We start from the raw sequence: 27,262 nt of genomic DNA, 5'->3' as shown, positions 1-27,262 counted from the left end.
ATGACAAAGCCTTGGGAAGAGAAAGTGTGCAAGATGGCCCAGACCAGCTTGCTGCAAGGGAAGCAGTTTTACTGCAGGGAGTGGGTGTTCCACAAGCTTCAGCACTGCCTCCAGGAGAAAGCCAGCTGCTGCAACAGCGTGGTCAACACCCCTCCCCTGGCCGTGAATTCTGGGAATAATGCTGGTGCTGTCTCTGGAAAGGGCGCTGCCTGGGGCGTGTTGCTGGTGGGCGGACCGGGCAGCGGCAAGACAGCTCTGTGCACGGAGCTCCTGTGGCCAAGTTCACCCACCAGCGTGCAGAGAGGTTTGCATCGGCAGGCCCTGGCCTTCCATTTCTGCAAAGCCCAGGACTCTGACACTTTGTGTGTCGGGGGGTTCATTAGAAGCCTGGTGGCCCAGATCTGCCGCAGTGGGCTTCTCCAAGGGTATGAGGACAAGCTGAGAGACCCCGCGGTCCAGAGCCTCTTACAGCCAGGAGAGTGTGAGAGGAACCCAGCCGAAGCTTTTAAAAGGTAACCTTCAGGAATGCCATGGTGGCCAGGGTTTTGTGCATCAGTGAAAGTGAGTTTTTTTTTAGTTAGGTTTCTTTTTTCTTTTACCGTTATGAGATACCTTTGCTAAGTCCTGTTAGGTTGGGCTACATTGGTGATGGAGAATACACCTGTTCAGTTTTTAAGACTGAAGGGAACAGCACTTAAACCTTGTATCACACAGTATGTGGATTAAAAGTATTTTAATTTTACTTAAGAAGAGGATGTTGCTTTTCTAACAGTCACTGTAAATGGTAAGGGCTCTTGTCCTTGTGACAGAGATGAACAGTTAGCTGCCTGGACACTTGGCTGTATTTTCAGGGAGGGGAACTGGGTGCAGTGAAGTTACAAGAGCTCTCAGTGTAGAATCTAGTACCGCTCTCTATGGCTGCTTGTTCAGCTGTAAAGGTTGGAAGGTTCTCTTTAATAGGGGTCAGTGGCCCTGAGAATCTGAAGAGAATTTGCACAGATTTTGCTGTCACTCTATTAGCTAACTGAAAGGTTGAGTTGATGGACCTGTGAAGTCTATGCCACAGTGAAAACTTAGGATTACTTTAGTATTTTTGGTGAGGGGTGCAAAGAACCATTTTCCCCCTAATTTCAGGTAAGTCTTTCTCCCTGGTAATTGAACGGGTCCAAGTGAGCCAGAATCAGGTTCAGAATGTGTTCAAGAAAACGTCACTCCTTGAAGACAATTGTCGGTACTTCACCTCTCTGTGTATTGCCAGAGCAGGAGGTGGATTATTATTTTGTGTTTGCTGTTACTTCTCTTCTGCGTAAATTACTCAGTTTTTGCCCCATGCCTTTTTCCTCTCCACATTCATTAGTTTTTGCAGGGAAAAGTTCATGCCCCAGGACTGTGATATGCAATGACACTCTCAGCAGCAAGTGATGGGATATCCAGGGGATAGTATCTACAAGGATCTGAGCAGGGCTTGAACGGCTATGAGAGTGATGTCTGCTCTCATCATGTCCTGAAACCCAGTGGCAGGAAATCTATAATTTCTGAAGTTGATGTTGAAAATACTTAGTGGTAATTATATGTATGTTCGCCACTGTTTTACAAAGTTTTACAGATACTAAACCTATCATCTTCAGACCAATCCTGTGAGGGTAGGTATTATTATCATTATTCCCATTTTATTGATAAGGAAACTGAGGGTCAGGAAGCATAAGTCGGTTTTCCAAGGTCATAGGCTAATAAGAGGCAAAACTAAGATTTGAAACACGCATACTTGTTTAATAATAGGAATTCTTTCGAGGTGTTTGTGGGAGTGGGCGTGGTCTGGCAGAAGGGTGTGCGTGGTGAAGCTGGAGAGTCAGGTGTGGGTCCCGGCGACTGGAGTTCCTTTTCAGATTGCCCATGTAAGCGCGAGTGCGTTGGGTCATAGAATGAGCACTAAGGCCCACGCTGTAGAAGGTAAACATGGGCGGGGCTTGTTCAGTGCCAGGGACTGGTTTTTGAGAAGTGCGATTCTCTTGCAGGTCTTGTAGTGTGTAAATGCAGTCCAGTAAAACTCCTGGCAAGGTCTTTATCGTTCTCTCTGAGCCGTCAGATGCAAGGGTGAAACTGTTCTGCCCTTCAGGAGTGCACGAGGAATCTGTCAGTGCATGCCTAGGGAACAAATGTGAGATCCCAGGCTCCACGGAGAGTGTTCAGTATGGAATCTGTTGAATCTGCCGTGCGATCTCTGACGTGACGCTTTCCCTTTTAAAGAGGTCATGTCTCCGTATCTGACCCTTTCCTCTTACTGCTTTCTTCTGAAGATAACTACCAGTAGCTCTTTCAAAGAGACAGATTTTAATCAAGTAATTCTGTAAGCTATCTGGATGACACCTGAGCCATTTACTTTCAAAGGATCTTGTCTGAGTTGAACCTCATCTCAATAAATCATAGAGTTCTAGAATTCATTGGAATTCATATGTAAATTTTAAATACCTAAATGTTTAAAACCCTCTTTGATAACTATAGTTTTCATATATTCAGATAGTACAGTATCATTGATTTTCCTGAAGAAATTCTTTCCTTATGTAGATGTTCCTGTTTTATTTTTCCCTGTGTGATTTGCAGTTACTAACTAATTGAAGGGAAAGAAGCAGCAATTAGATCAGTGTGTAAAACCACACCAGCTGGCTCTTCTGATCACAGTCGGTACTAACCGCTTTGCATTCTCTAGACATTTTTTCTTTTCTTTTCTTTTTTTCTTCCTTTCTTTTTTTTTTTTTTTTTTGGTGGTACTGGGGTTCCTGGAAACCCTTCTATCTCTGGGTTACACTCCCAGACACCTATTTTTTATATTTTTATTTGGAAACAGGGTCTCTTAAGCCAGCGCGGCTGGCTTCAAACCTGCACAATCCTTGTGTCTCCGCCTTCCAAGCACAGGGATTACAAGCGTGCGCCACCACGCCCGGCTCTAGCCATTTTTTCTAAATCTGCTGGCTCTGCCAACCTGTTCACCAGCAAGAAGGCCCTCACCAGAGGTGGTCCTCCATCTTGAACTTCTGGCCTGCAGAACCGGGAGCGGAATAAACCTCCGTCGTTAATAGCATTTCCCCACTCTGTGGTATTTGGTTGCACTGAGACAGCTAACTTCTGAAGTCAATCATGTAGAGGGTTTTAATAGGAAGGTCTTCTATTCAGGCATGGACAGCTGTAATTCAAATATAATTAACCTGGTAGTGTAGCGGAGGAAATGCTCTGCGGGAGGTAAAGGTAGAAGCAGCTAATTAATACATGACTCTAGGAAATAGAAACGAAGCAAAGAGAAGGAAATTTTTTTTTCATTTTTGATAGAAACAAAATCTAAAGCCAACTTTTCGTTACTTAGCATTTCAATTTGAGCCGGGCGTGGTGGCGCACGCCTGTAATCCCAGCATTTGGGAGGCTGAGACCAGAGGATCGCGGTTCGTGGACAGCCTCAGCTACTTAGTGAGGCCCTCCGCAACTCATGAGACGCTGTTCCAAAATAAAGAAGAAAAACTAGGGCAGGGGGTGCAGCTCGGAGGTCGAATGGCCCTGGGTTCCACCCCTTACACCACACACACACAAAGAAAATGATAGAGCTGAGTGAAAGGGTAGGAGCCAACTTGTTAAAATGTGTTTTTGTAACAAAGCTGAGATCAGCTTCCTATTAGTTACACACTGCCACTTTTGTTTCCCTCTGATTGGCAGAGTGTGTTATCCATTTAATTGTCATAAAAGTTTTGACATTCATTCTTACAGGAAAGTATTGAAAACAAATATTGTGAGTTTTAAGCAGAGTTCAGCTGAACTACGTCAGGAGAACTTCCTCTGTTTTATGTACAGTTCAGTAGCAGACAACGCAGTGAGCAGGTCAGACAGAACTTTCTGCCTTCAGGGGCCTTAAATTCTACTGTTAACATTTATTTATCTATTTATTTATTTTGTGGTGCTAGGGATTGAACCCAGGAGTATTTTAATTCTGAGCTATACTCTCATAGCCCTTTGTTTTTGAGAGAGGGTCTCACTAAATAGCTGAGGGTTTCACTGAGTTGCTGAGGCTGGTCTCAATCTTGTGATCCTTCTATCTCAGCCTCCCAAGTACTGGAATTACAAGCATGTGATACCATGCTTGACTGCATTAGTATTTATCTTATTTTTATAAAGAGAAATGACGGCTGAAATAAATTCTCATCGTAGTGTTCATGCAACACACAAACATTTTAATATTAGTGGAATTATGTGACCTGCCAAATGAACTAGTGAATGAAAACATTTATTTCTCAGGTTCTTTTTCATTTTATTCTTAATCGTGATGTTTATAATTTGGGGAGGTGTATATATAATTTTGGAAATTCACACAAAAAAGTTATTTTTAACCTTTGCCCGTTAGTGGAACTGAAATTGACCATGATGGCAACCTTACTTGTTTTGTGAGCCAAAGCTGATTCCTTCCCTTCCTTTCCCTTCAGGCTTTTACCATGAATTTCGTTATTGAGTGTGCATTACATTTTGACCGTGTCTTTTCTGCAGTTTCAGAAGAACTTCTAGTAGCCCTATAACTGTAAAGCAGACTCTAGGCATTTTAACATCTAACTCAAAAGGTTCGAGTTAGGACGTATCTAGATTAGGAATTTTGGGGTGGCAAGAGGGCAGCCTTGGGTCTTGCCCTTGTCTGGTTCAGAAGCAGCGCTTGAGATGGTTATTTTATCCAGCTAGGAAGCCCTCCTGAACCTTACTCTCATTTGTCTAGAACCCAGGGTTTTTATGCATTTCCTGGTCATTTAGATGGTAATGGTGCTCAGTAGCAAACATCTTTGTTCCTGGCTGTTTTTCCCTCTTTTATTTCTGTTGACAATCGGCAGGGCCGGTGTAAACCATGATCCTCCTGTCTCAGCCTCTCGAATGTTGGGATTACAAGCGTGTGCTACCATGCACTGCTTCCTTTTTACTTTTTTATTGAGTCAGGGTCTTGCTAAGTTCCCAGGCTGGCCTGGAAATTGTAATCCTCCTGCCTTAGCCTCACAAGTACTGGGATTACAGGTGTGTAAGTTTTCTGTGTGTGATAACAGTTTTCCTTTGTTGCATAACAAGAGTTGGCTCTGTGCAATACCGATAGGAAGAATTAAGTACCTCCAGGAATATCACAAATTAAATGTAAATGGAATAAATTTGTGATGAAAAATGGAAGACAGGTGATCGTAGGTTTTGAGAGTTTAGGAAAGTTGTGTTGGTGGTGTAATGCAGCAAACCTCATTAGAGAAAAAGACTGCAGACTTGGATAGCAAATGCTGACATCTGTGATAGGTCACCCAGGAGCGCGTCGGGGCTCGACTGTTCTTTCTGCTCCCTTTCTCTGCTGCAGGAGCACTGCTGGGTCTTCATCCGTGTCTCGCTAGCGGTCGCCTTCTGCTGTGGTGACTTAACGCATCTGTCTTTCATCTTGCCCATTAGGCATATGCTGCTTCATGACATCAGTCATGGCTGATGGGTGTTTATATCTACCGGGGTGCTCTGCACAGCACTTTGCACTAATAGTGCTAAAGGACTCTCTCTTGAGTGAGTGTGCAGTGCCCCTTGCCCACCGAGAATGTCTGGACCTGAGTGGAAAGAGGCTGAAGCTCTTAAGTAAGAAGAAAAGTGTTTTCTGCTTCTTTGGGTCAGTTTTAAAGGCAGACCAGACCACTGGTACGGTGATTAATTTATTAACCTGCTGTCTGCTCCATCGCACGTTTGAATGTGGCATTAGTCCAGATGGTTTTAAATGGCCAGATATCTATCTCCTGTCTCAACTGGCTCCACGTGTTTCCGGCATGCTCAACAAAGGGGCCGCGTCCCTCCTGCCCTCCCTGGTGGCTGTCCAGGCAAACTGTTCTACCTCCATAACTAACTTCTGTAATTCTATTTAGGATAACCTTCACTATCCATTCTCAAATGTCGCATTGAGTGGTCCCTGTAAAGGTGCCCTGACTGCCCACTTTTTAAGTAAAACAAAGGAATCAAAAAAGTGTGTGTGTGTGTGTGTGTGTGTGTGTGTGTGTGTGGTCCTGGGGGTGGAACCCAGGGGCTTTCTACCTCCGGGCTACTCTCCCAGACCTATTTTCTATTTTATTTGGAAACAGGGTCTCACTAAGTTTCTGAGAGCCTCACTAAGTAGCTGAGGCTGGCCTGGAACCTTCCCGATCCTCCTGTCTCAGCCTCCCAAGTGCTGGGATTACAAGGGTGCGTCACACGCCCAGCTATCAGTTCCTTTTTATAGACAGTTTTACTTTTTTTAGTCATCCAGCCATTTCAATTCTTGGCTCAATCTTTTCTGTCTGAACATGGGTGCGGTTGCTCAGCGCCTCCCACCTGCCTGCTCTGTCCCGTCGCCGTCGTCCATCACGTCTGAGCGCTGCTCCCTCGGGTCCCGGTGGTCTCTGATTCGCTGAGCCAGCCTCTGCGTCGCTTCACGCCTGGCTCTCTGGTCTTAGCATACTGTTCCTGGCCGCGTACTTATCCATCGGAAGTCGGCCGCGTTGCGTGTTTCCTTCCGCAGACATCGTGTTCGCTGTGGATCACCCAGGTTTTGGTTCTAGGCCAGAGAGAATAAGCTGATACCCTCCAAGACGCATATGGGCTTTACCTAAAGATTCAGGGAATTCCACAAATATGTCCAGCTGTTTGTTTTTCTTCTTGGGTAAAAAAGCTGGGCGTTTTGGCAAGTCAGGTGCTCGGCCCTGGGGCGGCGAGGGCCGAGTCCCGGAGCCCCCCGGGCCTGCGGCTCGCTGGCTCGGACCCCAGGCCGCCCTGCCTCCTGCCAAGCACGCCCCTCCTGCTCAGACGCCAGCCCGGGCTCGCATCGCGCACACCGACCCTGGAAAGCCCTCCGAGAAACGGGGCGCCGCCCCTCCGCTCACATCTGCCCTGGGTGCCTTGGGTCCGCGTCTGCGGGGCGGTCGTCACGCCCTCTCCCCACACCTCGGCGTCCCTGACTCCTGAGCTCTGAGTGGAGGGGCGAGGCCGTGTCGTGGCCTCCGTGAAGGGCCGGCTTCAGCACGGTCTGTTGCTCCTCCTCTGGGCCTCCGGCTCTGCCCCAGACCCTCCGGCCGTTCTTCACAGACCCCGTCATCTGCACAGATCCTCCTAGTTATTTTACGACTCGCATGGCTACAGGCGCAGCGCTCAACCTAGGAAGGCCTTCTCTCTCTTTCATTTTACTTTTTTTGCAGGGATGGAAGCCAGGGGCATTCTACCTCCGAGCCACCCTCCCCCCAGCCCTGTTTTTATTCCTTATTTTGAAACCGGGTCTTGCTGAGTTGCGGAGGGCCTCACTAAGCAGCTGAGGCTGTGCACCAACCGCGATCCTCCGGTCTCAGCCTCCCCAGTGCTGGGCAGACAGGTGCGCCCACGGCCGGCTGCTCGCTCTCAACTCCTTATCTCCCGTGGCCGCCCCGCTCACCAGTGTATGTTCAAGCTCGTTCTCTCCCAGCGTCCTCCACATTCACTTCTGAATCCCCAGAGCCGGCTCTGTGCCAGGTGCTAAGTGTCAGGGCTAGAGTGCTGAGCCCAGCAGGGCACAGAGCTAAGTAGGGGAAATTGAACAAGAAATCACAAAAACAAATGTAAAAGGACTCCTTTGGTGTGTACAGAGAGAACACAGGACTTTAAGCCAGCGTGAGCAGACGCTTGGCGTTGTGTGGACGCCAGGGGAACGGGCTTGGAGCGGGTGGTTCCAGAACGGTCTTTCTTCCTGGGCCCTCTCTGCTCAGAAGTGAGCTTAGGATCACCTGGGAGGTGCTTGGAAGGGCGGGATCTCAGCCCACCACTCAGAATCTGCCAAGTGGGTCCTGGGCCTCTCCATGTTTGAGGAGCACTTCCCAGGCTGGGCTCTGGAGTTTTCTTTGACTGTCTTCTATTAGATTACTCTCGTCTCAGATATCTGATCTTTCTCTTGGACTATTTCTTGGAATTTTTTTACTGTCATCTCGAATTTTTATTCAGCTCTTCCTGGCCAGTCCACTGAATGTATATTGTGTACAACGGCCCAATGCTTCTTTACGTCAACCCTCTGACCTAAAGAACAGAAGCTTATTTACTTGATAAAATACAGTACCACACAGCTGGGCGTGGTGGCGCACGCTTGTAATCCCCGCGTTTGGGAGGCTGAGATAGGAGGATCACACGGGTTCAAAGCCAGCCTCAGCTACTTAGTGAGGCTCTCAGCAACTTAGTGAATCCCTGTTTCCAAATAAAACATATATATATATATATATATATATATATATATATATATATATGAGTATAGCCCAGAGGTAGCCTCTGGGTTCCACCCCCAGTACCACCAAAAAAAAAAAAGAAAAAATACAGTACCACACACAAAAATATACACAAAGTATTGTTTTAAGTCACTGAGTTTGGGAATATAGCAATCTTGTGGAGATAGCTAAGCACACAAAACTCGGAAAATAATATTTCAAAGGAGAAGGCACTGTTTTTCACGAACAGCCAGAAATCCTACTTGATTCCTAAATTTCACTTGTCTTTTATACTCAGTCCATTAGCGGCTTTTGTTTTTTATTCAGAAATAAAACAGACACCTCTGTCTCTGAACTTCTACGCAGCTGCCGGTCAGCCAAGCCAGATGTGCCTCCGGCTCCTCGGGTCTTGAGGCTGCCGTCCCTGCTATCTTCCCAAAGCCACTAACGTGGCAGGCCCTGCTTTTTCCTGCCTAAAACCTGGGCTCTCCCTGGCCTGCCCTGCTCGGGTTCTGTACCCTGTCCTCCGCCTTCTCCCTGGACTTACCATACGTATCGTGAATCAGGGGACGCTCCGGCCAGCGGGCGCGGTCAGTCACCTGCCGGCCGCGAGGGCACCTCCCCGGGCGCGCTCTCCACCCCACCAGGCTCCTGAAGTGTCCTGGCCCAGTCATTTCCTTTTGTCTTTCTTTTAGCAGTGCTGAGGATTCAGTTCAAAGCCTTTGTACATGCTTGGTAAACATTTGACCACTTCCTCCATGCCCAGCTTTTGATCATGGGTTTTCTTCTTCTTTTTCTTTTTTCTCTTTGGTCCTTTGTCTTTTCTTTTTGGCGCTGAGGCTCGAACCCAGGGCGTTGTGCCGCAAGGCGAGCGCTCTCATGTTCTTAAAGCACATCACCCTGGTCCCTTGTCTCTTGTTGGCTCTCAGGCTCTGTTGTGCTCTGGAGTTACTTTGTGCATCTCTTGACTTTGGCCTCCCGCGTGTCCACTGCAGCGTGTCCACCGCAGTGAACGGGGGCGCCTGCGTCCTTGTGTTATTTTCTTTTTGCATTTGGGGTTCAGAATATTGTAGGGACTAAGTAACCATTTTCTGAATTAGTGAGTATTCACTCTTATGATTTAAAACATTGTAATTTTGGTCACAGTGATAATTCATACTGCTCTCACCATCTTGAATTTCGAAATAGGCTGTGTTTTTTATGGAACAATTTATACATATAGATAATAGTTATAGATGAAAAGGAATGTCTGGAGCCAGTCTCTTTGGTGATTTTATTTCTATCTTTTCGATTCATGCTGAAATCTTTGTGGACTGTGAGGTCCTTTTGAGAGTGTCACATTTTATTGTGTGTGGAGAGCCCAAAGGTCAGCATTTGCGTCTCTTCCTTAAGTCCCTAGTTTGATCTGTAGAATTTTATTTCTGGAAGATTATTTAAGTCATATTCACTTAGGAAACGGAAAAAAATAATTTAATCTCATTAATATGTGTGCTAAGTGGCTGCTTATAGAAAGAAACAGCAGGCGGCCAGTGGTCTTGGCAGGACTCAGAAGCGGGGAGTCAGTGGCACCCAAGGGGAACGTGTTAGTACGAAGAGAATTTGGGGGCAAAGGCTAGGTTGCTCCCACCCCAGTGTGCTTCGGTCGTAAGGAAATACAGCACCAAAGCAAATGGGAATGTACGCACCCGTTTTTTGCTGTATTTGCTTTAAATCGGTATTTTTGGTTTTGCTTAAAAACAACAGCTCACAGTGGAAGCCCTTGTCTGTCCCTCCCTAGCCCTGGTGGACGCACAGCCGCCCACCTCGCAGGGACTGACTTTAGTGTTTACTTTTTACAAGTGCATATCTTGACTCCAGAGGAGACAGGTAGGTATAAACACTTGCCATGTGCTCTGCTTTTGTTCCTTTTTGATTCCATAGCAGTTTCAATTGTTTTGATTCTTGATCATCTTTTCCTCTTAAAAAATTGAGGGCTCCAAGCCGGGCGTGGTGGTGCACGCTTGTAATCCCAGTACTTGGGAGGCTGAGACAGGAGGATCGCGGGTTCGCAGCCAGCCTCAGCTACTTAGTGAGGCCATCCACTAAGTAGCCATCCACTAGTTAGACCCTGTTTTAAAATAAAAATTAAAAACTAGGGCTGGGGGTGTAGCTTGGAGGTAGAATGCCCCTGGGTTCCATCCCTAGTACTGGAAGAAAAAAAATTGAGGACTCTAAAGAACTGTTATGTAAGTTCTATCTTTCAGTATTTGCTGCTGTATTTGAAACTTAAATGGAAAGTATTTAAAACATGTTAATGTATTTATGTATTTAACAATATACTATTACGTGTTAACAGAAATAACCTTAGTGAAAGAAGAGCTATATAGCCCAAGACAAAACACACACACACACACAAAGCAAGGAGCCCTCAAAGGAATGATGCTTTTGTTTCTTGAAAGTCATTTAAATGTTAGACCTCAAGCCTGCTCTGCTGGGTTACCACCTCTGCTTCTGCACGCAGCCCCTGGAACACTCCACCTTATCTTTGGGAGAGGAGGAGTGTGGAAAAGACTCATGATGTCGTGATTTTATTATGGCCCTGAGGTGGGCTGGGGTTAGGCTCCCCTCAGGGCCAAGCGCACTATGCAGACGGCCATTGTGTGTAGACTTGTAGACAGGTTTGTGTAGCGCGCATACTGAACAGCCTTCTGTGAAGTTGCTTTTGTCCTGCCGCGCGGACTCCTTGGCTCCTCTAACTGGTCCAGACGATGTGATTGGCTGCTCTAACTGGTCAGAGGATGTCATTGGCTCCTCTCACTGGTCCAGAGGATGTGATTGGCTGCTCTAACTGGTCCAGACGATGTGATTGGCTCCTCTAACTGGTCAGAGGATGTGATTGGCTCCTCTAACTGGTCCAGAGGATGTGATTGGCTTCTCTAACTGGTCCAGACGATGTGATTGGCTGCTCTAACTGGTCAGAGGATGTGATTGGCTCCTCTAACTGGTCCAGAGGATGTGATTCCATTCCTTGCGCTGCAGCGGGTTTTGACGTTGTGGTCACATCGGCAGTCATTTAAGATGTGCCCAGCGAGTTCGGTTTTTTAGAACAGTGCTGTGCTGAGGAGAAATCCTCAGGCATCCGTAGGGACCTGGACTAGGAGTCGGGTGGCATGGTTCGTGCTGACTGAGGCCAGATTGCGGGCTCACAGGGGCGTATTTTCATCTCTACAAGATGTTCTCAAACCGCCCCCACGTTGTCTCGCTTGTGTGTTTCTCACGGTGTGTACTTGAGTGTCCATTCCTCCGCTTGGTCACCAGTACTTGCTTTATTCTAAAGTTCTTCACGTTTCGAATTTCTGTTTCTTCTGTTATAAACAGGATGGTGTTGAACGCATCCAGAGACCTTCATACCAAACGGTGGTTTTTAGTGTGATGGAATCGTAATGGCGGGTTTTTATACATTCCATTTGTGGTGGGCCTTCTCCATCTTTTGCCCATTTTGTACATCTACCACAGCTTCTTCCACATGGTAATCATAGTTATTTTAGCCTGAGCTAGTGAAAATAATCTCTTTTTCCTAGAGATTATTGATCTTGTATTTCTGCTTTAACTGTCTGACCATTTTTAGTCACATTTAAGATCACAGAGTTAGCGTTGATGTCTTCGTGCCAGACGAGACCTTTCTTTTCCTCCCTTGGACACATCGGGTGCAGGCCTGTCTGGCCAGCCCTTCTCTGCGGTCTTAGTGAGATCTCTTGCTTTATTTCTGTTCTTTGGGGTGGCTTTCCCAAGTTTTGGATCCAGAGCTCTTAAGTAGCTCCTCAGCCCTTAAAACTTGTTAATTCCCTTCCCCAAGTCATACTTATGCTTGGCCCTTTACCTTCCTGTCCCCGAGAGCCGCACATTCTTACAAATCTTTTGCGCCTTGTGTTTAAAAGCACGCACCTTCTTTTTGCAAAACTTCATTTCCAGCAGACGGCCTGGGAGGGCTTCCATGTTGGTGTTTCCACCCACTTGGCCTCTGTCCTCAGGCTCTTAAGCACAGCCCAGAATTTAGCCAAGTACCTTCTGGAAAGTGAGTCTTGTGTTCCAGCACTTCACATTTGCACCTTGCAAAGCCGCCTTTAAAAGGGACAGGACTGCCCTCTAAAAGCCTTGCTGGCCTTGTTCCCACGCGAGCCCCTCAGGGTGGGCCAGCCCTGCTTCTCAGTCTGCACCTGTAATCAGCAAATGACCCCTGGGAGAGATCAGCGCTCCGTCTCCTCCTCCCACTCCCAAGGTTTTAATCCAGCCCCTTGCCCCCTCCCACCTTCAGACACACCGCCTGAGGTCTGCCCTCTTCCTCTGCCCCTACCCCGTGGGCCCTCGACAGGAGTGCCTCAGCCTCTTCCCAGCCTACTGGGGTTGCAGCCTGGATTCCCAAAGGACTCTTGAAACGAGTCAGCGATTCAAGTGAAAACTATTCCTCTGAACAACATGGGTGCATTTCTGTAACTTCTCTTTGGAAATTGCTTTCATTTTTTTTTTTTTTTGTTTTCTTTTTCTTTTTTGAGGCACTGAGGCTGGAACAACCAGGGGCATTCTACCTTTGAGCTACACTCCCAGCCCTATTTATTTATTCTTTATTTAGAAACAGGGTCTCACTCAGTGCAGAGGGCCTCACTAAGTAGCAGAGGCTGCCCACAAATGGGAATAAGAGGGCCAGAACTGGAAAGGGCAGGCGCCCGCGCCTTGCGGATGCTGGCTTTGAGCAGTCCGTGACGCAGGGCAGCGTGGGCAGCTACACTTTCCTCTCCTCTGTCTTTCTTATTAGTAGGGCAAGCCCCTGCTCTGGCCCCTACTTGAGACAGCTTGGTCCTCAGCTGGAGGCAGGAGAGCTCTGGTGGAGGACTCCCACCACCAAATCTCCAGGCTGCTCTTGCGTGCCTAAGGGTCCAGCCAGGCCTTAGACTCAAAGCGCTCTACTTTTCTCTCTGGGTGTGGTGGCACACACGTGTAATCCCAGTACTTGGGGGGCTGAGACTGGAGGATTCCAGGTTGGCGGACAGCCTCAGCTGCTTTTAGTGAGGCCCTCCGCAACTTAGCGAACAGCCTGTTTCAAAATAAAGTAAAAAGGGCTGCAGTGTTGCTCAGAGATAGAATGCCCTTGGATCCAATTTGCAGGAACACCGCACGTACACACACATACCCCCCACACACGTACACGAGAAATATACTTCTCTGTTTCTCATACTTTAAATTGTTTATCTTAGAGCCGGGTATGGTGGCACACGCCTGTAATCCCCGCGCTTGGAAGGCTGAGACAGGAGGATCACACAGGTTCAAAGCCAGCCTCAGCTACTTAGTGAGGCTCTCAGTAACTTAGTGAGACCCTGTTTCCAAAAATAGGTCTGGGAGTATAGCCCGGAGGTAGAAAGCCTCTGAGTTCCACCCCAGTACCACCAAAAAAAAAAAAAAAAAAAAAAAAAATCTTATCTTGGATTGGAAATACATACATATATCATATATATATATATATTTTACTGGGGATTGACTCCAGTTGCATTCAACCACATTTATTTATTTATTTATTTACTCACTTATTTGGGGTACTAGGAATGGAACTCAAGGGCATTCGACATCCTCAGCCCCATTTTTTATTTTTTAGTTTTGAAACATGGTCTCACTGAGTTGCAAAGGGCCTCAGTAAGTAGCTGAGGCTGTCTTCGAACCTGCAATCCTCCGGTCTTAGCCTCCCAAATGCTGGGATTGCAAGCCTGCGCCATCACGCCTGGCTCCATTTTATTTTTTATTTTGAAACAGGGTCTTGTATTTTTCTTTTTGTTTTTATATTCCACTATCCTGCCATATTTTAGCAAAGGGTAGATACTTCATAAAAATGCAAAATCATTACAACCCCTTGATCAAAAATTCAGAGACAAATTTTATACTACATTTTGGCCAAACTCCTGACCTGATTTTAATTTTCAAATATACTTACTAGAGTTTTTTGTAAATGAATAGATAATATTTTACTTCTAACTGATGGGATGGACTAATTATATTTATTTCTTTTACTTTTGTCCTGTTAATGCTTTATTTATTGGACAGACAACTTTATTCCTAAGGAGATAAGGCAGAGTCAAATTTGTTTTCCCAAGACAGTACAAGATTTATTGACGAGAAGTTATTAATACTTCAGTTTTTCTACTTCTTATCTTCTGTAAAAACATTATTTTTAAAACCTGGGTTCTTGAAAGAATTTAATAATTTGTTAATAAAGTGGTAGGCAGATATGTCAGTGTGTGCTCCCGGCCGAGTTATAAAAGTGCTCAGTATTTAATTTCACCTTGTAAGTGAGCAGACCCCGTGCATGCTGGGCATACACTCTGCCGCTGAGTGACATGCCCAGCCCTTAAAAGTGTCATGTTCTGATGCTGAATTTCCCCAGCTGGGAGAGAGTTTCAGAAAGACGATGTGGTGATGTTAACATTTGCTGGCTTTCTGCCACTCTGACAGAGAACCCGAGTTCCTCCACTTTGAGAAGAAAAGGTGGGTCCTAGCGCGTCAGGCCAGCCCGCTGCCTTCCAGCCTCTAGTGGGAAGTGGTGGGGGAGCGTGCCTGTTTCAAAATAAAAAATAAGCCGGGCGTGGTGGTGCACGTTTGTAATTCCAGCATTGGGGAGGCTGAGACAGGAGGGTCGCAGGTTCGTGGACAGCCTCAGCAACCTTGTGAGGCCCTTTGCAACTCAGTGAGACCCTGTTTCAACATAAAGAATGAAAAGTAGGACCGGGGGGTAGCCTGGAGTTGGAAAGCCCTGGTCCTCAGTCACAAATTGAGTGGGAGCGCCATCTTCCCTGGCACGGCTCAAGCCACAGAGCTGCTGCTTCTTTCTCTCCATATGCTCTGTCCTCTCTGTCGCGGGGTCCTGTTTGATGTGTGTAGGGGCGCTGGGGCTGGGGCCCAGGGTCTCAGCCTCCTCAGCTAGCCCAGGCTGGCTCGGAAGCTGTGCGATCCGCCGGCTGCCTCCTGAGCTCTGGATTGAGGGGTGCTCACCACACCCGGATCCCCTGTTTGATTTTTACTCTGAAGTTTGGACACTGTGTAACCCCGGGCCCACAACAAAGAGGTGTGTTATTTTTATGAAGTAAACATATGTTGGTTATTTTTGTGGAGTAAATGTATGTTTATGTTATAATAGGAGATAGGAATTGACCAGTTTGTCTCAGAAAAAGTACTGAAACTCAAAACCCTGCACTCAGCACGTGGCCAAAACCCTGCACTCAGCAGAAGATGCTGGCTGCTCCTTTCTGTACGTATTTCTTTCTTGCTCTCACAGACTGGTGACCTTGAAGTAGAACTGTCCACCCCACGTTTAAATAGGGTGGTCTGCTGCTGGTATTTGCACAGGAATAGGAATTATCTAACAGCAGATCGGGCTTGGGGGAGTTGTGAGCGCCCGTGGCCATTACTGCCATTGCAAAGCCAGGTAAACCACGACTTGAGAGTTCTGTGTGGAAAGTCAGATGCCTCGTGTGAGAGTGGGGACAGGAGTAAACCTCCCGTGCTGGTGAGCGGGCCGAGACTCCCCACTGTGGTCTGCAGCGTGGCCGAGCCCGAGCCGGAGGACTGTGCCAGGCGCCGGCGCTCCCCGGGCACTGTTAGGTAGGTGGCCGACTCCCATGCCTTTCCCAACTCTTGGTGGGGCTGCTGTTGGAGTTGGCTTCCTGCCCTTTGGTCTTGGCGGGGTCTTCTCGGCCATCCTGTCCACCCTTGGCTGTGGCCACTGCCGGTTGTACTAGCCCCCAAGGCAGTGGTGTCGGCCATCGCCTACATAGAAGGAAGGCATCTGGTGCAAGCTTCCACTGCATGAGCACCCCACGGCATGCTGCTGCTTAAGGAGCCGGAAGAGCCGGTGGTGAGTGGAGGAATGCGCTCAGGGCGTGAGGTCCCTCTCCCTCGCAGCCGTGGCCAGGGCTCCACACTGAAAGCCCTGCTCCTGCCCCTTCCCTCGCCCTTCAGGGACCCCCACGTGCACAGTTAGCTCTGTCCCCTGAGAGCTGGGCTAGGTAGTTGCCCTGCAACCTCAGCTTTCTGAAGGATTTAAGAAGTCTGCAGCGTGGCCTGTCTAGCTTCTTGAGGGCCACGGGGGCGCTTGGGCCAGCTGTCTATAGCTGAGAAGTGACCCCGAGCAGGCTGGAGCCTGGTGTCCAGCAGTAACAGTTTTAACTCCAAGGAAACTGGTAGGCAGATTATCTGTCTGTGTCATCTAGGTCTAGTCTCTATTGTTTTTTATTTCCCATAGCTTTTTAAAAGTGAATTAGCCTCTTTTTAAAAAAAGCAGTCAATAAATGTTATCAAGGAAAAAAGCAGAGTGGTTATGTTTGTTTCAGAACTGCCCTCCTGGGCTTTGCCCCCTGTGTGAACATTCAGAGGCCAGCTGTGGACGGAGGGACACTCTAGTGCAGGCACTCACAACAGCTAGGATCGGGGCGGCCTAACTCAAGGGTTTTAAGTTGAATTAATGACATTAAGAATATAGAGTCTTACTGGCTGAGTATCAGTGAAGCGAAGAAATGTGAAATACGTATTTCAAAAGTAGGAGCCTTAGCCGACTGCTGATCTCAAATATGTTGATTATCTTTGTATAAGTGTAAAACCTAACAGTGTTACATTATTTCATCTGCGTAACAAAATATATACTCATACATAAAAATCCACAAACATGGAAAAATCTGTTTTAGACTCTCAGTTACTGTAGTCTGTGCATGTGCACTCTGTTGGAATTTACTTTTTAGATATGATAAAATATAACTTGAAACAAAAGAATGTGGGTCTTTGTATCCCTTGACACAGCTCTTCCCAAATAGGAGGAGCCTTTGAAATAATTGAGAGGGACCTGGTCGTGGGAATTCTGAACTGAGTAAATGTTTTATCTGATGGTTTTTAAAGTAGCGACTTTCCCGCTCTGCACCAGTCTTTCCTGAAGCAAGATTATCACCTGTTCATGTGTGCTGAGGAAGGCGCTGAGGGCCAGATCCAAGGACACTCAGATCTTGTTCCTAGATACCCACGGGCCGGCCAGCCTTCGCAGCCAGGCATGTTAGCAGGCCCAGCGTCTCCTCCTCTCCAGGACTGCTGTCTTCCACACTTTGTCCTCTGCTGTCTTTACTAGATTTCCCTTTTTTTTTTATGTCTTATCTCCCCAGCTTCTCGTCCCCACAGATGTCCAGACCTTACCGACCTCAGTTCCCAGCTTCCCTCACTTCTCCCGCCACCTACCAGATTTGCAACTTGAGATATTTTTAATGTCATTATTTTTTTCTTTAGAGCGTAGGCATTAAGTGTGCGGGAGCACTGGCGCAGTGCAGTGGCACACGTCTCATGCCAGCTTACTCGGGAGGCTGAGACGGGAGGATTGGAGGTTGGTGGCCGGCCTCAGCCGGCTGCTGGACATGGCACTGCCTAGAGCCAGCGTCCTGCCGCAGGGACGGGGCGGCGGCCTGTGGGTTTTGCTCCCAAGCTCTCTGGAGCAGCGATGGCTGGCGCCCGCCTGCCATGATCTCGCAGCCTGACCTCAGCATGCCCGTGGCTGTGTCTTGCAGGTGCGTTCTGCTCCCGCTCCTGGGGATGAAGCCGCCGCCGCAGAGCCTGTACCTGCTGGTGGATTCCGTGGACGAAGGCTGCCATGTCGCCGAGGGCGAGCACACAACGCCCAGCAGCCTGGCCGGGACCGTGGCCGAGCTCTTGGCCGGCCACCACGAGTTCTTCCCACCGTGGCTCCTGCTGCTCTGCTCTGCCCGCAAGCAGAGCAAGGCTGTCACAAAAATGTTCACCGGTAAGCAGCGCCCCGGGCTCACAGACGCACGTGAAGCGCACGCCGACAGCCTGCCCGTTAGCCTCGCAGCACACCCTCACACGCACACCCATCACGCCTGGGTCACTTCAGTGACACTGCTGTTCAAAATTCTCTCCCCATCTGCCTTAAGAAAGGATAGGAGTGTTTCATGACATATTTACTACTGCGTATCCACGGGCTACCTATATCATAGGTATGATAATGACCTATGAGGTCCCTGGGAATACTCATACACTGTGCTGTACATAGCTAGAAGGCACCTACGAATGCCGTTATGCTACAGTAATCTTAGAAGGTGCCTCTCCATACTGTTATTTAGTAAGCTTTTCTTTCTTTTTTCTTTTTTTGCGGGTCTGGGGATGGGACCCAGAGGCATCTGACCTCCGAGCTACACTCTCTGCCCTATTTTTTATTTTTTAGGAAATGCCGCATGAATGTGTGTTATGTCTTCTTGTACACATGTGCTAAGGAGTTATGTTACCAACCGAGGCTTGGAATTGCTGGGCTCTAGAGGAAGTCAAGGAGCAACTTGAATTTTGCCAGTGGCTAGCTTATATGCTTGAAATAATATAAGCTTCTCCCACCAGCCTGAGAGCCCCCTGACTGCCTTCCCGCCGGTTCACACTCTTTCAGATCTTCATTGTGCTGCCTGAGGGTCTTGTACGAGCTTGGTGTTCTCTGGCTAGAATGTCCTGCCCTCCAGCTTCCTGCCTTCTCCCCTGGAGAGCTCTCAAACCTTGCAGGCCTCCCTCTGCCCTCCTCCTCTCTTTGCCTCCGGCCTGGCTGCGTACACACCCCCTTTCTCACCTGCCTCCTTCCCAGATGCTGTCCCCAGGACGGTAGAAACTCCCTGTCCTGTCCACGGTTCCGGGTCCCTCCCTCTAGAACATGGCTTGGAACAAAAATACCACTCACTGGCTTGCGAATAAATGATGTGTGTTTTTTTTTCAACCATGTTTTGGTAGAAGAAGCAATGAATTAGGAATCAGGAGGAACCAAACTCTGGTCAGATTCTTTAACCCTCCACCCTCCCCAAATGCTAATTATTAAAAGCCTGGGCTTTATATACAGACATTAGACCACCTCTTTTTTGTTGGTAAACTTTTCATTTGGGGAGAAAGTTAGGATTAGAACTAAATGTCCACCAGTATTGAATTATATCTTTGTTTAGAGCTTGCTAATTTGTAGTGTGAAAAGCGCTGTCTCGTTTTATTTGTACCTCTTGTTTACTATTGGACTCTTTTTCCCTTTTGCCTGTCAGTTTGGCTCCCCGACCCCGTGGATGTTTGTCCCGTGGCCTTTCTATCTGGAGTGTGGTGGTCTTCTCTTTGGTTATCAGAGCTTTTCTCTTATATAGTTTCATAGTGTGGTGATTTTCTCTTTGGTTATCAGAGCTTTTATCTTACATAGTTTCATAGTGTGGTGGTCTTCTTTTTGGTTATTAGAGCTTTTATCTTACATAGTTTCATAGTGTGGTGATCTTCTCTTTGGTTATCAGAGCTTTTCTCTTATATAGTTTCATAGTGTGGTGGTCTTCTCTTTGGTTATTAGAGCTTTTATCTTACATAGTTTCATTCTTTGCAACTGCTTGCTTCAGCTGTTTAAAATTGTAATACTTATTTTGAACTCTGTTATATGTAGTCTAATATCTTGTCCTTTATATTATATATTTTAGATTTATTTGTATAGATACTTTCTACTAAATGGTGTAAACAGCGGTTTTAAGATTTGAACATTCTGTCAAACCTTACATTTTCCGAGCAGTGTCTGGCTCCCTATACTCTTACTTGGCAAATTAAAACCTCAGCGATGCATGTGACACCCAGCGCCAGAGCTGTCACAGAGTTCCCGAGATTGTGCACACGTATGTACTGATCGTAGAAGTTATAGCCTCCATGTAGGTCGCTTTTTAATGGCAGCATACACAACTCCAGCGTTCAGAGATAAAATGGTAACGTGTTAAACTCCACGTGCTCTCCGCCAGCTGAGACGATGCTGTGGACCAGTGGACTTCTCGCTTTTTAAGTTGAACATTGATAGACCTTTTCAGCACCCCATTTTCGTCGTTGTGATAATCATTTAATGGAAGCTTCGTTATATAATAATGCACTGGAGCTCACTTCTTAATCTTACTGTTGTATTTTTAGGGTTTTTCATTTATTTTTATTTTGGTTTTACTTGCCTATTCTCCTCCAGGACACCAGGAAATTGCGGGAAGCATCAGTTCCTAACTCTCAGCACGCCGCCATCACCGTCAGTCTTTCAGCAGCATTGAGTGGCGGCGCAGCCTCAGAGATGCTTTAAGCAGGGATAGAAAAGTGGTTCCAAAGCAGAGTGGTCCAGCGTTTCAACGACTTAATGTCCTTACCCCTAGAAATGTTGATCAGGCTTCAGTTTTTATCTTATAATTTTTTTTGCTTCTTGTTTTTTTTGTGTGCTGGGCAATGAACCCAGGGGGCTTCTGCCTCTGAGCTACATCCCCAGCCCTCTTTTATTCTTTTTTTTATTTTGAGACAGAGTCTCACTAAGTTGCAGAGGGCCTCACTAAGTAACTGAGGCTGACGACGAACCCAGCTCCTCCAGTCTCAGCCTCCCAAGTACTAGGATCACGAGTGTGCTCCACCACACCCGGCTCTTAAGACTTTTTTAAGTGCTTTCCTATCAGTATCTTAAGTTGTATATGTTTATAATTCAGGGAATTAAATATAGGTGGTCAAAAGTTAAAAATCAAAAACTTACTTTTAGTTCCTTTAACCCAAGGTATTTAAGTCATTGAATAATAGATATTCTTCTTAGTTCTGTTTTAATAAATAACTGCTGTTAGTGACGAACATAATCTGTTAATAAGTGTCTATACTTGGGAGAGATTCATTTTTAAATTGTAAACTTTTTTGTGTGTATGGTACTGGGATGGAACCCAGGGGCATTCTACCTCTGAGATGCACCCCTAACCCTATTTTTTTATTCTCTATTTTGAAACAGAGTCTTACTGAGTTGCAAAGAGCCTCACTAAGTAGTGGTGGCTGTCCTCGAACCACGATCCTCCTGTTTTAATCCCAAATGCTGGGATTACAAGCATGTACCAACACGCCTGGCTACAAAATTTTTTCTTACTCTTTCAAGATTTTTGTATCTTTTTTATGAAATTCTATACTTTTTATCTTTTTTTATACTTTATTTTTTTTGTATTGGATATTGAACACAGGAGCATTGTACCTCCAAGCTACACCCCCATCCTTTTTAATTTTTATTTTGAAATATGGTCTGGCTAAATTGCTGAGGGTCTTGTGAAATTGCTGAAGCTGGCCTCAATCCTGCGACCCTCCTGCCTCAGCCTCCCAAGTCCTGGGATTACCACCATGCAGGGCTGCAGGCTTCTGCTTTCTCACACAGTTAACTCTGCCCCTGCTCCTCCCCTTACCTCCCTATCAAACATTTGCATTCTCACCAAAGAGCAAACTTCAAAGTCAAACAAAATAATCAGAATCCTTGTGCATTCGCTTACTAGTTACGTGGGGCAGTTTACTTAACCTTTCTATGTTTTAACTTCCTGATTTTTAAAATAAGGAAACTTACCTAACAGGCTTGGCCAAGAAAGAAAAAAGAAAAAAATAGTATAAGTACTTAAAGTGCTCCCTTACAAATAACTGGCTCTCAGAAACGTTTCTCTCTTTCCCTACATTCTGAGGAGCCAAACCCACGAGCGTGGAGGTGCAGCCTAGTTTGTTTTCATTATTTCCAGTTCTAATGATGCGATCGTCTAAGTTTAAGCTAGATACTTACTCACCGTGAGTTCTATGATCTCGTTTGTCAATCCAAATGCAAGTGTCACTTTAGAAACTTAGAAACTTTTTCATTTAAGACAGTGTTTTCCATTAGCTACATGCCAGAGGTTTTTCTTCTTTTTCCTTTTCTTTCTTTCCATCCTTAAATTGTTGATGACTTGTTGCCCGAAGCAGCGGGCACTCAGGAGGAGCTGGTCGGCACGCCGCCTGCGCTCGCGGGCCATGGGCTGCCATGCCTCTCTGAGCGGGTTTCAGACCTTGCTCAGGACAGGAGGCCCTGTTTTCCATAAGTGACGTGTATCTTTTGAAATGCTGTCTGTGAAGGATCTGATAATCCACGTATGTATATAACGTGACAGATTTCATTGTTAGGTTGACTTAGAGCTGTGCAGATTCGCCATGTTTCGTTTTTGTGGTTTTTTACAGATATGCCTATTTTATCTGAATACTTCAATGTAATTTACCTGTTTTCTCTCAGCCTATGATTTACCTGTGGGCGATCTTGTTAGTCCTGTGGGTAAAGCCAGGCGGATGAGCTCCCAGGCCTCCTCCTCCACCTCCAGCCCAGCCCTGTACAGCCCAGCTCTCATTTCTGTCTCCCAGGTCTGAGCTGGGAGTGATGGCTCACTGCAGTAATCCTAGTACTTGGGAGGCTGAGATAGGAAGGTCGCCAGTTCAAGGCCAGCCTCAGCGACTTTGCCAGACCCTGTTTCAAAATGAAAAAGGCTGGGGCAATGGCTTGGAGATACAACACCCCTGGGCTCAATCCCAGCTCAAAACATAAAAAGATAAAAAGGCATATTCCCAAATCCGTCACTGTCTGCCTTCACTGTGGCTCTCGGGGCCTTGGTGCGTCTCATCCGGATCCGATGCCAGCAGAGGTGTCCCCTCCTGACCCCGCCCGGCCCCGGCCACGTTAGCACGGGGCCCTCTGAGCACGGAGCTGGTCCTCATACCGCCTGGAGGAGTTCACCCGCTCAGCACTTGTTTCTTCTCTGTAAGGCAAATGTACAGTGGTCAAATGAACGATGTCCCCCTGCAGAAAATGAAATTATGATTTCCTTTAAAGGACTGAAGGTAACTCTTACCTAGCTGCAAACAGCACATCTTTAGATTGGTTTGAATTGCATCAAGTGGTGTTATTATCAGAATGCTGGACTTTTGTTAAGCATAACTTGTCTAAGTTGCATCTTAATTAGTTTAAGCTATCTATTGACAGTCTGAGATTTAATTATTTTAATTTGATAATGTGTAAAATAATGTAATTTAAGGGAAATGGTGGGCAGTACTCTTAATTAGATATATGTATGCAGTCTCCTAATTAAGGCTAGCCTCTCCTCAAATGTATGAGTGGAAATAGATCAGTTATTTGAATGAAAAAGATTATCCCGTAAAAACAAACCTTACTATTTATAAGTCTTTTTCATTCTTTCCCTGGTCATGGAGAGTTTGAAAATCCCGACAAGGCACTCTATGAGCATGGAAGACTGTCGGTTCTTAGGCCGTCTTAGAACGGAGTTGGGAGGGAAGTCATGCCTCTCAAAGAAAAAGAAATAGCTCAGTCTGTTGGGAGGAAGATGTAGTTATTTCTCTGTCGTCCATGTGCTTTTACATAAATAAACTGATTTGCATACTGTGCATTAATTAGTTTGCTTTTTACTGTCAATTTCTTGATTGATTTTGTATGGGTTGACTATCATCCTGAGACATTCTCCTCAAAGATGGGTACGCTTGGGTGAGACTTCTCAGTTGGTGACATGTGCTTTTTGTTTATGACTTCTCCAGGTTTTCGAAAGATAAGTTTAGACGACCTCCGGAAGGCGTACATCGTCAAGGACGTCCAGCAGTACATCCTCCACCGCTTGGATCAAGAGGAAGCCCTGCGGCAGCACCTCACCAAGGAGACGGCGGAGATGCTGAACCAGCTGCACATCAAGAGCAGCGGGTGCTTCCTCTACCTGGAGCGCGTCCTCGACGGCGTCGTGGAGAACTTCATCATGCTGAGGGAGATTCGCGACATCCCCGGGACCCTCAACGGCCTCTATCTCTGGCTCTGCCAGAGACTCTTTGTAAGAAAACAGTTCGCGAAGGTTCAGCCCATCTTGAATGTGATTCTGGCGGCCTGCCGACCGTTGACCATGACCGAGTTGTATCACGCAGTGTGGACCAAAAACATGTCCCTAAGCCTGGAAGACTTCGAGCGCAAGTTAGACGTCCTCTCCAAGCTCCTGGTGGATGGACTAGGAAACACCAAGATACTGTTCCACTACAGCTTTGCCGAGTGGCTTCTGGACGTGAAACACTGCACGCAGAAGTATTTGTGTAACGCGGCCGAGGGGCACAGGATGTTGGCCATGAGTTACACCTGTCAAGCCAAGAACTTAACACCCTTGGAAGCACAGGAATTTGCCTTGCACTTAATAAATTCAAACTTACAACTAGAGACAGCAGAGTTGGCGCTGTGGATGATATGGAATGGTACGCCTGTCAGAGACTCCCTCTCCACCTTGATACCCAAGGAGCAAGAAGTGCTGCAGCTGCTGGTTAAAGCGGGCGCTCACGTGAACAGTGAGGACGACCGCACGTCCTGCATCGTCCGCCAGGCCCTGGAGAGGGAGGATTCCATCCGGACACTGCTGGACAACGGGGCTTCGGTCAATCAGTGCGACTCCAGCGGGAGAACGCTGCTGGCCAATGCCGCCTACAGCGGCAATCTCGACGTTGTGAATTTGCTCGTGTCCAGGGGAGCAGAGTTAGAGATAGAGGATGCTCACGGCCACACCTCCCTCACCCTGGCAGCTAGACAAGGACACACCAAGGTGGTGAATTGTCTGATCGGGTGTGGAGCCAACATCAACCACACCGATCAGGACGGCTGGACGGCCCTGCGTTCTGCGGCCTGGGGTGGCCACACGGAGGTGGTGTCCGCCCTGCTCTATGCAGGCGTGAAGGTGGACTGCGCCGATGCGGATAGCCGGACCGCCCTGCGAGCCGCAGCGTGGGGCGGCCACGAGGACATTGTGCTCAATCTGCTGCAACACGGTGCTGAAGTCAACAAAGCTGATAACGAAGGCCGGACGGCTCTGATCGCCGCCGCCTACATGGGGCACCGGGAGATCGTGGAACACTTGCTGGACCACGGGGCAGAGGTGGACCACGAGGACGTGGACGGCCGGACGGCACTCTCGGTCGCTGCGCTCTGCGTCCCCGCGAGCAAGGGGCACGCCTCGGTGGTCAGCCTCCTGATCGACAGAGGGGCCGCCGTGGATCACTGTGACAAGGACGGCATGACGCCGCTGCTCGTGGCTGCCTACGAAGGCCACGTCGACGTGGTGGACCTGCTTCTGGAGGGAGGCGCGGACGTGGACCACACCGACAACAACGGCCGGACGCCCCTGCTGGCCGCCGCCTCCATGGGCCACGCGTCCGTGGTGAACACGCTCCTGTTTTGGGGCGCGGCCGTGGATAGCATTGACGGCGAAGGCAGGACGGTCCTGAGCATCGCCTCTGCCCAGGGCAACGTGGAGGTGGTGCGCACGCTGCTGGACAGGGGCCTGGACGAGAACCACAGGGACGATGCCGGGTGGACGCCCTTGCACATGGCTGCCTTCGAAGGCCACAGGCTGATCTGCGAGGCGCTCATCGAGCAAGGTGCGAGGACCAACGAGATCGACAATGACGGCCGCATCCCTTTCATACTGGCCTCACAGGAGGGCCATTACGACTGCGTCCAGATCCTGCTGGAGAACAAGTCCAACGTGGACCAGCGGGGCTACGATGGCCGGAACGCGCTGCGGGTGGCCGCCTTGGAGGGCCACAGGGACATCGTGGAGTTGCTCTTCAGCCACGGAGCCGACGTCAACTGCAAGGATGCGGACGGCAGGCCCACGCTGTATATCTTGGCCCTCGAGAACCAGCTCGCCATGGCCGAGTACTTCCTGGAGAACGGGGCCAACGTGGAGGCCAGCGACGCGGAGGGCAGGACGGCGCTGCACGTGTCCTGCTGGCAAGGCCACACGGAGATGGTGCAGGTGCTCGTGGCCTACCACGCCGACGTCAACGCCGCGGACAACGAGAAGCGCTCGGCCCTGCAGTCGGCGGCCTGGCAAGGCCACGTGAAGGTGGTGCGGCTCCTCATTGAGCAGGGCGCCATCGTGGACCACACGTGCAACCAGGGCGCCACGGCGCTGTGCATCGCGGCCCAGGAGGGCCACATCGACGTGGTCCAGGTCCTTCTGGAGCATGGCGCCGACCCCAACCACGCCGACCAGTTCGGCCGCACCGCCATGCGCGTGGCTGCCAAGAACGGGCACTCCCAGATCATCAAGTTGCTCGAAAAATATGGTGCATCGAGTTTGAACGGCTGCTCCCCGTCTCCTGTTCACACGATGGAACAGAAGCCCCTGCAGTCAGTGTCATCGAAAATGCAGTCGCTCACCATCCGATCCACGAGCTCCAGCAGCACGGGCGGCGGCGGGGACGGGCAGCCCTCCCTGCGGGGCCTGCCCGGCGGGCCCGCGCACGCCTTCAGCTCGCCCTCCGAGTCCCCGGACTCCACGGTGGATCGGCAGAAGTCGTCACTGTCCAACAACTCCCTGAAGAGCTCCAAGAACTCCTCGCTGAAGACCACCTCGTCCACGGCCACGGCGCAGACCGTGCCCATGGACAGCTTCCACGGCCTGTCGTTCACAGAGCAGATCCAGCAGCACTCGCTCCCGCGCAGCCGCAGCCGGCAGTCCATCGTGTCCCCCTGCTCCACCACGCAGTCCCTGGGCCAGAGCCACCCCTCGCCCAGCAGCGAGTTCGAGTGGAGCCAGGTGAAGCCCAGCCTCAAGTCCACCAAGGCCAGCCGAGGAGGGAAGTCGGACGGCTCGGCCAGGCCCGGGCCCGCCGGCAAAAAGCCCAAACAGAGCAACGCTTCGCAGCCAAAGGTCTTAGAGTATGAAATGACCCAGTTCGACAAAAGAGGACCCGGGGCCAAGTCCGGGATGGGTGCTCCAACCAAACAGATGCCCTCGGAACCTCAGTGCAAACTCCTGGGGCCCTCGGGCCAGCAGGAAGAGGGCCGGGCCCAGCAGCAGTTCCTCATCCAGCAGCAGAGCGCTGAGCCCAAGAAGAGGAACGGCATCATGACCAATCCAAACTACCACCTCCAGGGCCACCAGGTGTTCCTCGGCAGGGTGTCTGTCCCACGGACCGTGCAGGATCGGGGGCATCAGGACGTGCTGGAGGGCTACCCCTCCTCCGAGACAGAGCTGAGCCTTAAGCAGGCGCTGAAGCTGCAGCTCGAGGGCTCTGACCCCAGCTTCAACTACAAAAAGGAGACGCCCTTGTGAAAGGTAACAGCTTGTCGGCCCTAAAGGATGAGCCCCGAGACGGGGACGGCAGGTGCAGGGCCGGCCTCGGCAACTTAGTGAGACCGTTCAAAATGA

At 48.6% G+C, this 27,262-nt stretch overlaps 1 protein-coding gene across 1 annotated transcript; it reads left to right on the top strand.

Annotated features, from left to right (window-relative positions):
- On the top strand, window positions 1–27,166 carry ANKRD50 (ankyrin repeat domain containing 50; the record flags this gene model as incomplete). Its single annotated transcript, XM_080697988.1, has 3 exons — window positions 1–512; window positions 17,792–18,024; window positions 23,616–27,166. The coding sequence occupies 3 exons, from the start codon at window positions 1–3 to the stop codon at window positions 27,164–27,166; spliced, it is 4,296 nt and encodes a 1,431-aa protein (XP_080554114.1).
- Window positions 27,167–27,262: the final 96 nt, after the last annotated feature.

The sequence above is a fragment of the Muscardinus avellanarius genome (genome assembly GCF_963383645.1).
Source record: "Muscardinus avellanarius genome assembly, chromosome: 6".
NCBI classification, from domain to species: Eukaryota; Metazoa; Chordata; class Mammalia; order Rodentia; family Gliridae; genus Muscardinus; species Muscardinus avellanarius.
This window is presented reverse-complemented; position numbering and strand designations above follow the sequence as displayed.